Raw genomic sequence first — 16,033 nt, 5'->3', positions numbered from 1 at the left:
TTTTTTGTGGCAGTAGGAAACAGATAATGAATCACAATGGAATTATACTCTAAATGGTAGGTGAAAAAGTCGAAGACAGAAAGTGCCTGTTTTCGGCGTTCTGCCAAACGTTATTTTGTGTTTGTGTTTCAGTACACTTTTTTCTGATTGTTCAAAGTAACGAGAAGCAATATTTTAAAGACTATGCCTATGTTCATTTTGCAGCTTTGAGTACCATTGGTATGGCCACTGTGATATTTGGTTTAGAAAGCCTTCCTTTATAGCAATTTCTGGAGTTTCTTAGGTACAGAACAAAATGTAACAGAAATGGAAAGATCAATCAAGTAGCCTATAGCAACATCTGTCACCATACGTCGTGGCATGCACTTCACACGTCCTAAACCAATTACCGTCCACCACTTACGGTGTTGCTCACATCTTACACTAATCTGACCTGGGCAGCCACAAAGTCGCCTTCATTTTGAGAGAAGTGAGGCCGTGAATTGTCTTGCTGCAGTTGCAGGACACCAGCAAACAATGCATTTGATTCGACAGGATGTAGATACATCATTTCAAGAATAGTTCTAGCACACACTTAACCTCTGCCCTGGAGTGCATAGCGTATGGCTATTGACGTATTCCTTCGGTGACATCGGAGTACAACGCGACACATCATCCAGGTGACCTAGAATATAGTGGCTCTGTTCCTGCATTTGTGCCCTGGTTTGTGTTGTGAGCAGAGGAGCACATGTAGGCTGGTGCATGCTGTACCCTACGATTGTCTAATAGTCAACTAATGAGTGATTTGCTGTACTGTGACCGTCTATCTGCTTTACTGCCCGAAATAGTCGTCGACCACACCTGCCATCAGCATCTCAGTTGACTCTGTTGGCAGTTATTGTCTCCGAACCGAGTCCCTCACAGTACACCCTTGATACGGTTCAAATCCCCATTCAGCCATCCACTTTTAGGTGTTTCGGGATTCCCCAAAACAGTTTAAGGCAAATGCCGTAAAAGTCCTAATCTCTCCTCCCTATTACGTTGGCATGTGATAATACTAATGCTTACAAATACCTCAGGCATTAGGTCTGTCGCACCTAGGGCATCCACTATATGACAGCGATCAATTGTGTTCATGTGGTGCACATGCCTGTTCGTCCACTCCACTGTCGCATGTACAGTGTCTGACATTGTCCCAGACGAGGGCCATACTGCCAAAGTGACGACACAGGCCCCGCCAACAGTTGTGTCTCGCCGTTGCGAGGATGTGCATCCAAATGTGACGCTGTTTGGGCTACGTTCATGTCTGTAACTAACGCCATCTGATGACATTCGTCCATAACTTGTTTGTTGACGCAAGTGATATCACTCACCTGTTGGAGAAAGCTTTGTACGAGGGTTGACTGAAAAGTAATGCCTCCACCTTCGTAACTCTTCAACAGTTGGCAGCGTTGGTATATGGCAGGTACTGGCTTGTTCCGTAGTCTCTTCTCTACATCTCCTGTTGGCGGGAAGCCCTAGCATTGAACGGTTGTGTTGTTACAGTGTAAGGTATGGTACCCTGCGCAGACGGTCAGCCAATGCAATTTAAGGAACGTGCAGTCATTGAATTCTTGACAGCAGAAGGTGTCACCCCACAGGAGATTCATCAGAGAATGAAAGCATTTTATGGTGATTGTGTTGATGTGAGAACTGTGCGTCCTTGAGCGAGTAAGTTTAAAGATGTTGAGGCGGGAACATCTGATCTGCGTGACGAACAAACAGTTGGGCGTCCTGTGACAGCAACCACCGAGTTTCACAAGCCAAATGTTGACAGATTGATTCAGGACGATCGACGTATCACTCAGAGAGAAACTGCAAGCACAATCGACATTTCACAAGAACGTATGGGTCACATTATTGGTTTGCTTTGACATTCGAAGATCTGTGCACGATGGGCATCCCGAATGCTGAATCTTGAAACGAAAGCGCACAGACTTGAAATTTTCCCGGAACTCCTCTCGCGTTACGAGAATGAAGGTGATACCTTCCTCCATTCAGTTGTGACAGAAGACGAAACGTGGGTACACCATTACGACCCGGAGACGAAACGTATGGAACATCGACACAAAGACTCGTCCCAAAAAAGAAGTTCAAGACGCAGCCCTCAGATGGAAAAATCGTGGGCACAAGGTTCTGGGATCCAGATGGTGTTATCCATGTTGATTCCCTTGATCGTGGAACAACAATAAATTCAGAGCGTTACATCACAACGATGTGAACTTTGAAACGACTGCTAACAAGTGTCCGAAAGGAAAAGGGAAATGTTTTCCTGCAGCATGACAATGCCAGATCACACACTTCACATGCCACCACAGCAGAACTTCACAGACTGAATCTCACAACCGTACGGCACCCTCCATACAGCCCAGATTTCGCACCGTCTGACTTCCATCTGTTCCAGATGATGAAAGATGATCTGCGGGGACATCATTATGCTCCTGATGAAGACGTTAAGAGAACCGTGAGACTGTGGTTGCGGAAACAGAGTGTCGAATTCTTCCGTGACGGCTTCAAGAAAACTTGTTCATCGTTCGCAGAAATGTATCCAATTGGCTGGTAGTTATGAGGAAAAGTGAATATTGGTAATTAAAGATCACATTCTAAGGATTATTTCTGCATTTGATTTATTAAAATATTCCCATCCAAACGCAATTAACGAAGGTGGAGGCATTACTTTTCATTCAACCTTGTGCTGCATGGAGCTTCGGCTATGTGTAACTGAAATTTGTTAAGAAACGTGGTTCGAGTGTAATTAATCTCGAGTGTGGTCACAGGCCGATCTGTAATATAGTTACAGATTTGACTTGAAGGTAATAGTCTGAAGCCAATGAGTATAACTATTAATTATCAGTCCAATGACAAGCGGTTTGTAGTACACACTGTTGTCTAGGTTATCAGTTTAATCAGAAAATTGATGAATGTACTGTCATTATCTCTGATTTCTTGGAGCTCAGAGCCGATTATGGATACATTTTTGGAAAATGCATAATTATGATCACGATGTATTTGTTTAGGCAAACGTATTTTAGTATCTGACAACTGACTGAATGAAATATGGTCAATACATGATCATATAATAATAAAAATTATCTTTATGCTATTACACTTTAATTGCACACTTAAATATTTGGCACATATTTATTATTTCCCATCATTAAAAATATAAACGAATTAACTGAGGTCTTCGATACTACTTTGCCAACTCACAGCCAAACCATCACCTTTCAGCTTAACATAGGCTTCGGGGTACGCTACAGATCAGTATGAGACCACAAATAAGATATCGTATCCACATTTGCTAATTCCGCTAACATACAACCAAGCTATACCCATAGCAACTTCATAATCCATTTTTTAATCATACATACGTCATAAAATCGGAGAAACTCATTCCTGAAAGAGAACACTTATATGTAAAGAACTTCAAATAATGCAAAATATAATTGTATTACATTAACAAGAAACTCCCAGAATCTGTATATAATAGTACAACATATACGAGTGTAATATCATCTTATTTCATGAATTTTAAGCCATTTTGATTATTTGTCGACCGTGACTGTCTCAAGAAATATGTAAGGGTTTTTTTTTTTATGTTACCGCTACCAAAGTCACAAACTTATTTTGCGACATGTTTCGAGGTGAACCTCATCTTCAGGCTAAATGGCATTACAAAAACAACTTTAAAATAAGGCCATACAGATGTTACATAGTCTTTTCGTGAATGCTGTGGTCATCCTGTGTACGAAGAGAAAACTTAGTAAGGGGTGATGTCACTTTGGATGCTGGACTGATGTTTGCACGAAAATGTTTTGTAACGGTCACACTTTTTTCTTCTGGTGTGCCAGTCTCGTAGTGATGCGCTGGAGTGTCTCAATTTCCGTGTCTTTCCTGGTCATTGTTCACAAATTGTCACTAACATAACAGTAACTTGGAAACACGGTCACAAACAGTTCTGTAGTGCAGTGGACAAGATGGCGGTCAAAATACAGCTGGTTTCAATTTGACTATCGATTTGTCGATCTATGTGGTGTCAGATACCTGTCTTCTGCACGTCTTGTTATCGTATTACAGATGAAGGTTGACGAAATACATTACAAACTGACACCTGTTACAATATTATTGAACACATCATGATATAAACTACACTCCTGGAAATGGAAAAAAGAACACATTGACACCGGTGTGTCAGACCCACCATACTTACTCCGGACACTGCCAGAGGGCTGTACAAGCAATGATCACACGCACGGCACAGCGGACACACCAGGAACCGCGGTGTTGGCCGTCGAATGGCGCTAGCTGCGCAGCATTTGTGCACCGCCGCCGTCAGTGTCAGCCAGTTTGCCGTGGCATACGGAGCTCCATCGCAGTCTTTAACACTGGTAGCATGCCGCGACAGCGTGGACGTGAACCGTATGTGCAGTTGACGGACTTTGAGCGAGGGCGTATAGTGGGCATGCGGGAGGCCGGGTGGAAGCACCGCCGAATTGCTCAACACGGGGGGCGTGAGGTCTCCACAGTACATCGATGTTGTCGCCAGTGGTCGGCGGAAGGTGCACGTGCCCGTCGACCTGAGACCGGACCGCAGCGACGCACGGATGCACGCCAAGACCGTAGGATCCTACGCAGTGCCGTAGGGGACCGCACCGCCACTTCCCAGCAAATTAGGGACACTGTTGCTCCTGGGGTATCGGCGAGGACCATTCGCAACCGTCTCCATGAAGCTGGGCTACGGTCCCGCACACCGTTAGGCCGTCTTCCGCTCACGCCCCAACATCGTGCAGCCCGCCTCCAGTGGTGTCAGGACAGGCGTGAATGGAGGGACGCATGGAGACGTGTCGTCTTCAGCGATGAGAGTCGCTTCTGCCTTGATGCCAATGATGGTCGTATGCGTGTTTGGCGCCGTGCAGGTGAGCGCCACAACCAGGACTGCATACGACCGAGGCACACAGGGCCAACAACCCGGCATCATGGTGTGGAGAGCGATCTCCTACACTGGCCGTACACCTCTGGTGATCGTCGAGGGGACACTGAATAGTGCACGGTACATCCAAACCGTCATCGAACCCATCGTTCTACCATTCCTAGACCGGCAAGGGAACTTGCTGTTCCAACAGGACAATGCACGTCCGCATGTATCCCGTGCCACCCAACGTGCTCTAGAAGGTGTAAGTCAACTACCCTGGCCAGCAAGATCTCCGGATCTGTCCCCCATTGAGCATGTTTGGGACTGGATGAAGCGTCGTCTCACGCGGTGTGCACGTCCAGCACGAACGCTGGTCCAACTGAGGCGCCAGATGGAAATGGCATGGCAAGTACGATCGTCTCCATGGGAGAATAGCAGCCTGCATTGCTGCGAAAGGTGGATATACACTGTACTAGTGCCGACATTGTGCATGCTCTGTTGCCTGTGTCTATGTGCCTGTGGTTCTGTCAGTGTGATCATGTGATGTATCTGACCCCAGGAATGTGTCAATAAAGTTTCCCCTTCCTGGGACAATGAATTCACGGTGTTCTTATTTCAATTTCCAGGAGTGTATTTATTTTACTTATTTCCAAGCTATTGCTGGGGCTAGAGTCAAACGACTGTGTCACTAACATAGCAGTCACTTGGAAACACGATCACAAACAGATCAGTAGTGCAGTAGACAAGATATGCATATATATATATATATATATATATATATATATATATATATATATATATATATATATGCGCATAATGTACAAGCTAGTAACAACTATACTTTCATGTATATGTAAAATGTATTTTGGCGAAGCCAGTTGAATGGTAAACAACCTTAACGGCTAATAAAAAAACATATAACGTATAAAAAAATAAATAACATATAGGCCTACGGCTACCGCCTATACACTATACAGCTCGCTAAGTTCAGCAACGGGGTTCGAGCTACTTTGCTACGTTATTTTGGGTTTTCAATGGTCGGCGAGCGGGTGCTGACTCAATTATCCTATTTAACCGAAGCCTTCTGATTTTTTCCAAGTTCTGGTTACTGAGAAGTGTAGCGAGATGCGACTCAGGGGGAGGGAAAAAGTACCCCTGATTTACCATCGATCTTGTTATCTAATTTGGAGAACATTATTGAGCAACCACGTGAAAAAGGGGAGCAGAAATAAAGCAGTTTTGCTGTTACAAAGTTGACAGGGGTGAAGAGGTTGGCTGGATATATGGATGAATGCGAGGCACACTTCATCTGCACTGAGGAGGAATAATAAGCGAGCGAAAAGCACACAGTTTGATCTGACTATAATTCCCTATCGACGCTCCGTAGGACGACCAAGGTAGCGCTGGATGGACGATCTGGCGAAGGAATTGCCAGCCCTGGGGACTGACTGAAAAAAGTACAGCAATTTTGGTGTCAATTATAGCAAAGTTATTGATACATTTTGGGGCTGGTTAATTAAATAATTGTTTTCAAGTTCCAGGTGAGTGGGGTAATGAAGTTATTGACATGGCTTCCCATTTCGAAATTTTGAAGTTTTTCCGGAGAACGGATTAAGAGATGTTTATCCAAACATCGAAATAACTTAGAGGATATTACCGCCAATGCCAGTAACTGCGACATCTTGTGAACGCCGTTTCACAAAATTAAGAGTGACAAAAGACTACCTAAGTTCGAGTACAGCTGAAAGCAAATTGTCTAACTTGGCTATCTAGTCGATAGATTGCGACACAGCTGGTAAACATGACTTCAATGACACAATTGATGAGTTTATTTCGCTCAAAATAAGGAAATGGCAAAAAATTTTAAGAAACACACAATTCCTGAAAAGTTATATTTTCTCATTGCGCAGTTATAGACCTATTACTTTTATTTCTAATTAATAACTTATGCAGTATTAAGAATTTATAAAGAGCATACAAATTCTGCTCTTTATCATAAATTATACCAAAACAAATGTACAGTATCTGCCATAAACAATAAGGCATAGACTTAGTTTTGCGTCTACGCAACTGCACAGTTAATATAATTTGTAATTTATTAACTATAATGACATATATTATTTGTTGTATGCAATATGTTTAATCAATCCAGTTCGTTTAAGTAATATTTTTCAATAATTATTCATTCTTATTAAACCTGCTTACAAAATACCAAAATTTCCTAAATCTATGTAGAAAAAATTTGCAGAAAGCTAATTTTACAAGGCAGGGGTGAGGATAGTTGTGGCAGCTTGGGCAGTTCTGCTAAGGGGGCAGGATCACCTTGTTTCGGCACCGCCCCATGCCCGAGGATCTGTACAGTAGCTGTCCGTAATTCAGTTGCTCCTAAGTGTATTTTTATTCCTTATTCCATTACGTTCTCATACTATAATATGTAGTTGGTCCTCGCAGCTGAGCACTCATACATATGCCATTGTTGACGCAATAGCGTCGTCAGTTACTACTGCAGAGAGCATGGGAATGTCGCGTTCAAATCGGGGAACAATGGAAACATGTTGACTAATCAGATGACTCACGCTTGATGTGACACCATATGAAGCATACGCTGCCTTCCAGGAGAATGGCCGCAGAATGCAGGTCATACACGTGGCAATACGATGTGTGGAGCATTCAGACGAGCGTCCCTGGGACCTATGCTTGTTAGAGAATTCACCGGAAAGCTGCAGTGGTCATGTCTCAGACTGATGTCTCGGCTTTCCAAGAGTGTAAACTAAGTACCCATAGGAGACCATGTAGGTAACGTGTTTGCAAAACTGTAGGCAACGGTCGGTTTACAAAATGAATTGGATTGGTTAAGTTTAAAAGTGCTCGAAACTTTCTTCTTTCCAAGTAGACTTCATAAAAACGTATAGTTTATTTAATAAAGTAAATATTTTGTTTGGTAAAGTAGTTATTTAATAAAGTAAGATCACCACAGCACCAGAATGCATGCCGTTGTATTTACATCAACCGTAACACGCACATTTCTTCCGGCAAATGAAAAATTCAGTGAAGTGATTGCAAGTTACAAGCGAGTTGTCTGCCCAAAAATAAGATATATGCATTCATTGACATGATAAAATATGCATGGTTTGCTTCGAGGCTTACGGGTTACGGAAAAAAGCCTCCCGCAACGTTAAAAACGTCTCTTCTCTTAAACATTTTACGGCAGAAAAATGTAAATGTACAAAAGACTCTTTTGCATTCTGTACATGATGTATAAAGTCCCACTGATCTACCTGTTTTTATGATGTGTCCCATAGCATCACCTACATCACAGTACCTGACGGTCATCGAGACGGATGCGACAACATCAGACGATTACGGTGTGGTCATATTAAATCTTCCTCAAACAGTTCGTAATGGCAATCGTCCTTTACATCCTTATTTTGTAATCAAATTGTGGAGATAATACGTTGTGTCAGCTTGTTTAGCAGATTCCGCTTGGAAGGCAGAATCGCTCGCCTGTGGCTGTGTCGGCGGCAATGATGCAGCACAGTGTCCATACAAATCATTTCACAATCTATCCGTTGTAGAACCTTTTTTTCTTTTTTTTCACTTACTTGCTCATCTTTATGGAATACACTTGGAAAGAAAACTGTTCTAAGTTACGAACACTTTAAAATTCGTACAATTAAACACGTTTTGTAAACAATCTATTTGTGGGAAACGCCTACGATTTTACAAATGCGCTACATTCGTGTTCCCCTCCAGTGGGAAGCACGAATACAACTAGAAGCCATATTGTTACGCAAATTGCTGTCTTTTGTCACGAAACTCATAACACTGTAGTCAGTGGCTCTCCACCTACCTCTGAGCTGACTTATCCTACCAGGGGCCTAAAGTTTCAAGCAGTGCGCCTCGCCATTTTTCACACTTACGGTCATTTCCAAAGGCGAAAAATGATAAGTGGCAGGTAACAACTTTATGACTGCCCAGGTATCGAACCCAAAAACTTTCCATTCATACCACTGGGCCACTGAGACAAGCACACGTTTAAAAAATACGTATGTCAATCATAGAACTCCCATAGACACCGTGAGGATGATTGAATTCAGAATTGAAGGAAAAAACAGGAAAGGGATTCCATACCATAAAACTATATTCAGAAGTTCTAGAGTGAGTTTTCAGATCTTATGCTAGGGAAACAAAGTAGGAGTGCGGGTTAACAGAACATATATGAACCACCTTTATGACATTTTACTGATTGTACCTAGTGGAGATGAATTTCAACGAAAAATGGAGTAACGTAATAGACAAGTATGAAAGTTTGCCTGAAAGTCATCTATCCTAAGACTAATATATTGTGCAAGAACAAACGCAAAACAAAATAGTAAAAGTTAACAGTGATGTCGAAAAGCAGCTGCCTTGTTTGTTGCATACTGTCGTCATATACTTGATTGCCAAGAAGTTCATCTGGTGATGGGTTCTACGCGGAATGCGCCAAATAAAGTCACTGGTTAACCAGCTAATGGCTCCTTATTTAGTGACCAATACAGCAACTGTGCAGTACTCCTACTGTTGACGATGATGATCGTGGAATACGTTTTGTAGATACCATCATCCGTTTATTTCTCAATCTCTACCTTCTGAACAGATTTCAAGAAATTAAGTCTATATTGTGCTAATAGACAATTACGTTACCTCACAAATGATCCCTTGTAAATGTCAGCAAGAAGTTTAACACAAAAACTCTGTCACGTCGTCTCCAAACCATCACCTCTTTTTCATTTATTAAGAACTGACTCATGTCACCGCATCAGAGTAATAGTTTTTCGACAATTTTTTTCGACAGTATGCTCTATCAGCGATACATTTTTTATACATAAATGTGGTGATAATGCTGACTAGCCCTGTTGTTTCAAATGTGTTTCTTCTTTTCAATATACATGTAATACTTATCATAGTGGTGGAAAGAAACAATCAGAAGCTCCTTGTACATTTTCAAGAATGTTTACTGGTCCAGTATACATACACTAGAGAGGATGTTGAATATAATTTCACTAATTCAATGACATCGCTTCTAGGTTTATACAGGTTAGGTCCTCAGAGTGGCCAGAATAGTGAAACCAAGTTGTTCCTCAGGCAAGATCATTGGGTGACAATTTCTGTGTTTTCTGTGCGTAATTTAATATGATTTATGCAAGTTACCTTCCATTAGGAAAGTGGAATGTCATCAACGACTTTGATATGACTTTCATAATGATGGAGCACAGCAATCAGTTGTCCTTCCCTTTCGGGTTTTATTAAAGCAAATCCAGATTTCGGCTAGTACCTAGCCATTATCAATGCTAAAAAATATAATAAGTGCATAGACTATGTGTTTCTCGTGTTTTTTACCATAGATAATGGCTAGGCCAAAGCAGGAATCTAAATTTGCTTAGGACGACTGATTGCGGTGCTCCATCATTTTGAAAGTCTGATTTATGCATTTCCACTGGATTTTATATTGAATAGTACGAACTTGTTTAATTAATTCTGTATCAGTGGTCATAACATTTTTTCTGATTATTAATTTATAACATAAATATTGTTTCTTTCACTAGAAGGTTGCTATTATATACACCACTACATACCAAATTTTTTTTGTTTGTTTTAAAGTGTGAATTATTATTTGAATATGAAGAGCATGCTTATTCCTAGTTTAATTGTGACTAGTTTTCCAGTTTAAGTATATCGTTCTTTATTTAGGCTTGTAACTCTTTGGTATTCACAGGTGGTTTACACTTTTCAATAACCCAACTATTACTGTTACAGGTGTTGGATTTGGACTCGTTTATGTTCCTGCAGTGATAGCTGTTGGCTTTTATTTTGAAAGGTGGCGAGCGTTAGCTACTGGAATAGCTGTGTGTGGATCTGGTATTGGAACAATGCTGATCGCACCATTATCGTCGACCCTCATAAATACCTTTGGGTGGAGAGGAACCTTTCTTATACAAGCGGGTGAGGAGGTTTTATTTATATATTAATAAAACACTGTATTTCAATTAACTAACAGAAAGGACTGTAAGAGTTAGAATAGAAAATTTCCTAGGATTTAATTTATGTAGAGTGGCAATGATATTATGTGTGATAAATATGGAGGTCAAATTATTAAAATTTGCAATAAAATATGTGACTAAAATTCAAACAGTTTTCTCTGCTTCTTACTATATCTACAGATAAATGAATTGTATTGTCTCTTGTAACAGGTCTTGTGCTAAACTGTGCAATATTTGGAGCACTTTTTAGACCGTTGAAACCCGTGAGAGTAAAGGTGGAGCCAGAAGCAACAAAAGAACCAGCAGAACTGCCACTTCTGCTTCGCATGAAGATGGTTAGAGACATGACAACATCGGCAAACAGCATAGGAGGTAACAATAACATGCGAGCGTCTGTTGGGTCTTTAGCCCACAAGCGACCAAGTTCAGTGGCACATGATGATGAAAAACCTCACCGTGTTCGTACAACATCAGAAAGCAGTGCTCGTAGCAGTCATACTCCTACAGCATTTCGTCCACTTTACAAAGAAGATGCCTTTTTTGGTGGAAGTTTGGCACGTCTCTCTCAATACACATCCCAGGTGAGGAAAGAATGTAGCAAATTGAGTTTACGAGCATCAGTACATTTTTAATATTGCCCTCAACTAATTTATACAGCTATATATACAATTATTGGTTAATTGCGCGCAAAATCAAACTTAATGTGATCAGTATCATTCAGTTGCCTTATGTTTCTTGTGTAAACTGCGTGCTAAACTCAAAGTCCACAACTGTTTCAACAAATTAACGAAGTAATTAAGTCACGTAATATATCAGATTCTCGTATCTGTAGGATAGATTTTAATCAATGCTAGGACCAATGTGATCAATCAAGAGGTAGGTGATAAGAATGATGTTGATGGAAAATTCATTAGCCAGATGATAACATTAGTCTTGGTAGCCACTTAGACGTTATTGGTAAGGGGAAGGACACGTATTTTCACTGAGTTTTACATTACTTTTTCTCTTTCACTTGATATACAAGACAACAACAACAACAACATTACAATCTACATGAATGAATACAGATCATAGACATAAGACAAAACTTTCAAAATTTTTTTAGTGGAAGGGTATTCAGTGGATGGGAATGAAGGAAATATTTCTCATTTACGCAGCTGAACTCGTAGGGTCACCCACCAGTAATGCACGCAACATTTGACTTTATTTGTAAGGCTGAAAATTAATTGTTTGGGTTTGTGTAGCTTCTGTACTGCATTGACTGAAGGTCATAAGTTAAAATTGTATGTCAGGTTGGGATTCTAACCTGGAACATGCCTTTGTACAACATGTGCAGTACCACTACGATATCTGAGATGTCTCCCATACTTCCAAGCTGTGAGGATGCTCTTTCACAGTGTTATGAGACTAACAACTTCGAAGAAATGAGTATAGTAAGAATTTTTCCCAAAATAAAATCAACTGTCAGATGCACAATTCAAATATTTTATTCCACTTAATCGGTTTTGGCAAATTCATCTGTCATTTTCGGAAGTCTATATAATTTAGAATAATAAAAATAATTGGAACATGAATATAAATTTAGGTAAGGTATAAGATGAATGTTATCGAAAACTCTTTCAGTATTGGCTTACACCATGGATAAACAGACGTAAAATTAGGATCGGGTAATTAAGAAGTCCGAAACATATTACTACGGTAAATTTAAAATTATTAAAATATTTATTTAAAATTATGATGTGCATAGTTAAGAGTCGTAAAAACAGCATACCCTCGTTAATGGAACATAATATCATGACATATCCTAAATGTAAGGCAAGCTTGGCTAATTTCGTGATAATTAGGTCTGATGACTTTAACGATACCAAAGAAGTAAGGTACACTATCAAAGCTACGGAAGGCGTGAAATAAATAAAGAGTTTCAAACACATTATTATTTTAGAACTAGTAAGATGAGAATAAAAATATGTTTTTTCCCTAGAATGCTGTGTGAACTCGGATAGTTTCGTGATGCCACTCGTATAATTTCGTGATGCACCAGAAAACAGTAGGGATGGATGTTTGAGTCACTCTCTGCGGTACACCCTAAGCATTTGAGGTCCCATTCATATTCTGCCAAGTTCTGGCATTTGAAATGAAACCACTGGTGACACTGTAGGCATTTTATCCAGTGTTCTCCCCGAACGTCGTCCTTAAACTGTTCAGAGCAAGAAACGCGCAAATGAGTCGTTAGTCTCCTCTTCTGGGGCTTTGGTTCGGCCCCTGAAATGGACGCCTGTGTGTAGTCACTTTTTTTCCAGTCGTCTCCTTTGGGAGTTCCTCTGTAGCTGGTGCAAAGTAGTAAGAGCAGCTCTGGGGTTCTCTTTGTAGAACAGCCGTGTTGTATGTGCATCAATTCTTCTTTCCCTCACGCGACAGAAAGGGTGAAATAGAGTAAGAATTCTTGCGTTTACGTCTGGACTTGTAGCTGAATATCTTGCAGGAATTTCAGAATTGGCAACTGGCGCTGGAGCAGACACTGTTGGGGGAAGTCTTGCATTGGCAGCTACGGCTGGAAGTTCTCTTTCTGCTACATCATGGACGTCCCTAAGTTTGAAAGCAATGTCTGGAATTGCCTTTCTGTTCAAAGGATGAATACCTGCCTTGGCGAAAGCGAAGGTGATCTTCAAGGGAAACAATGTTTCGTTTAGAACTTCCTTGAGGAAAGAAAAAAAGTCCTCTCGCATTGGTTTAAAGCCCTTCGTCTTGAGGTGACATTGAACTTTTGACCTCCATGATTACTTCAGTGGTCCAAAGTTACAACAAGTGAGTAGTGTGAGTGGGGAAAATAACAAAACAAATTCCATTTTCCTCGTTGAATTGAAGTGCTTCAGCACACGGATGACTATGGTGAGAATCCATAAACAACAACATGGGTCTCGCGGAAGGAACAAGTGACGGGAAATGTTGAAGGAACTTCATGAAGGTCTCAGAAGTACTCTACATCTACATCTACATGACTACTCTGCAATTCACATTTAAGTGCTTGGCAGAGGGTTCATCGAACCACAATCATACTATCTCTCTACTATTCCACTCCCGAACAGCGAGCGGGAAAAACGAACACCTAAACCTTTCTGTTCGAGCTCTGATTTCTCTTATTTTATTTTGATGATCATTCCTACCTATGTAGGTTGGGCTCAACAAAATATTTTCGCATTCGGAAGAGAAAGTTGGTGACTGAAATTTCGTAAAAAGGTCTCGCCGCGACGAAAAACGTCTATGCTGTAATGACTTCCATCCCAACTCGTGTATCATATCTGCCACACTCTCTGCCCTATAACGCGATAATACAAAACGAGCTGCCCTCTTTTGCACCCTCTCGATGTCCTCCGTCAATCCCACCTGGTAAGGATCCCACACCGCGCAGCAATATTCTAACAGAGGACGAACGAGTGTAGTGTAAGCTGTCTCTTTAGTGGGCTTGTTGCATCTTCTAAGTGTCCTGCCAATGAAACGCAACCTTTGGCTCGCCTTCCCGACAATATTATCTATGTGGTCCTTCCAACTGAAGTTGTTCGTAATTTTAACACCCAGGTACTTAGTTGAATTGACAGCTTTGAGAATTGTACTATTTATCGAGTAATCGAATTCCAACGGATTTCTTTTGGAACTCATGTGGATCATCTCACACTTTTCGTTATTTAGCGTCAACTGCCACCTGACACACCATACAGCAATCTTTTCTAAATCGCTTTGCAGCTGATACTGGTCTTCGGATGACCTTACTAGACGGTAAATTACAGCATCATCTGCGAACAGTCTAAGAGAACTGCTCAGATTGTCACCCAGGTCATTTATATAGATCAGGAACAGTAGAGGTCCCAGGACGCTTCCCTGGGGAACACCTGATATCACTTCAGTTTTACTCGATGATTTGCCGTCTATTACTACGAACTGCGACCTTCCTGACAGGAAATCACGAATCCAGTCGCACAACTGAGACGATACCCCATAGCTCCGCAGCTTGATTAGAAGTCGCTTGTGAGGAACGGTGTCAAAAGCTTTCCGGAAATCTAGAAATACGGAATCAACTTGAGATCCCCTGTCGATAGCGGCCATTACTTCGTGCGAATATAGAGCTAGCTGCGTTGCACAAGAGCGATGTTTTCTGAAGCCATGCTGATTACGTGTCAATAGATCGTTCCCTTCGAGGTGATTCATAATGTTTGAAAACAGTATATGCTCCAAAACCCTACTGCAAACCGACGTCAGTGATATAGGTCTGTAGTTAAATGGATTACTCCTACTACCCTTCTTCAACACTGGTGCGACCTGCGCAATTTTCCAATCTGTAGGTACAGATCTATCGGTGAGCGAGCGGTTGTATATGAGTGCTAAGTAGGGAGCTATAGTATCAGCGTAATCTGAAAGGAACCTAATCGGTATACAATCTGGACCTGAAGACTTACCCGTATCAAGCGATTTGAGTTGCTTCGCAACCCCTAAGGTATCTACTTCTAAGAAACTCATGCTAGCAGATGTTCGTGTTTCAATGCATTTAGGTTGAGAATTTTCTGATATCAGCTGCAAAACGCATCCCCTTAAAAACAAACCAGATTTTCTTCACTTTCTTCAGCAGCATTTATAGTGAGAAGAACTGTTGTCGTCTCGCTTCTTTCAGCAGTCGTCTGTTGCATTACCCTGCTTGCACCTCTGGGACTCACCGTTTTTGAGGCTTTTGGAACAAAACTGAACCCAGTTTCATCGAGATTTTAGATTCTTTCTGGGTTGTTTCGTAATCCAGTCTCCTCTAGTCCTTGCTCAATATTGTTGTTAAAACCATTCATATTTTCTCTTGTGGACGCAATAGCCCTACTCATAGACATGTTTTTAGTTTGCCGCATTACAAGCCCGTATCTTCCCTTGTAGCCAACCTACCAATCCCTCCTGTAATACCCTTGCCTGAGTTGAAAGAACTCTGCTTATCAGCATTTAGGGTTGACATTTGGGATGACAATTCGCAAGTCTGTGGCAGTCAACCCAAAACCAGGCTCTTGCATTCTTATGGTGTAACTTGCTAGTTTAGTCTCTTGTTCCACCA

General features: G+C 41.2%; 1 protein-coding gene across 1 annotated transcript in view; it reads left to right on the top strand.

Moving 5' to 3' along the window:
* The window catches only part of LOC126297451 (monocarboxylate transporter 3-like), a 368,235-nt gene that overhangs the window by 266,324 nt on the left and 85,878 nt on the right, over window positions 1-16,033 (top strand). Inside the window, exons 4-5 of the mRNA XM_049988307.1 lie at window positions 10,727-10,912; window positions 11,161-11,531. Of these exons, the coding sequence (XP_049844264.1) occupies window positions 10,727-10,912; window positions 11,161-11,531 (557 nt within the window). The remainder of the gene's footprint in view (window positions 1-10,726; window positions 10,913-11,160; window positions 11,532-16,033) is intronic.

Source organism: Schistocerca gregaria, chromosome X (assembly GCF_023897955.1).
Source record: "Schistocerca gregaria isolate iqSchGreg1 chromosome X, iqSchGreg1.2, whole genome shotgun sequence".
NCBI classification, from domain to species: Eukaryota; Metazoa; Arthropoda; class Insecta; order Orthoptera; family Acrididae; genus Schistocerca; species Schistocerca gregaria.
The sequence above is the reverse complement of the archived record's forward strand: the minus strand, read 5'-3'. Positions and strand labels throughout refer to the sequence as shown.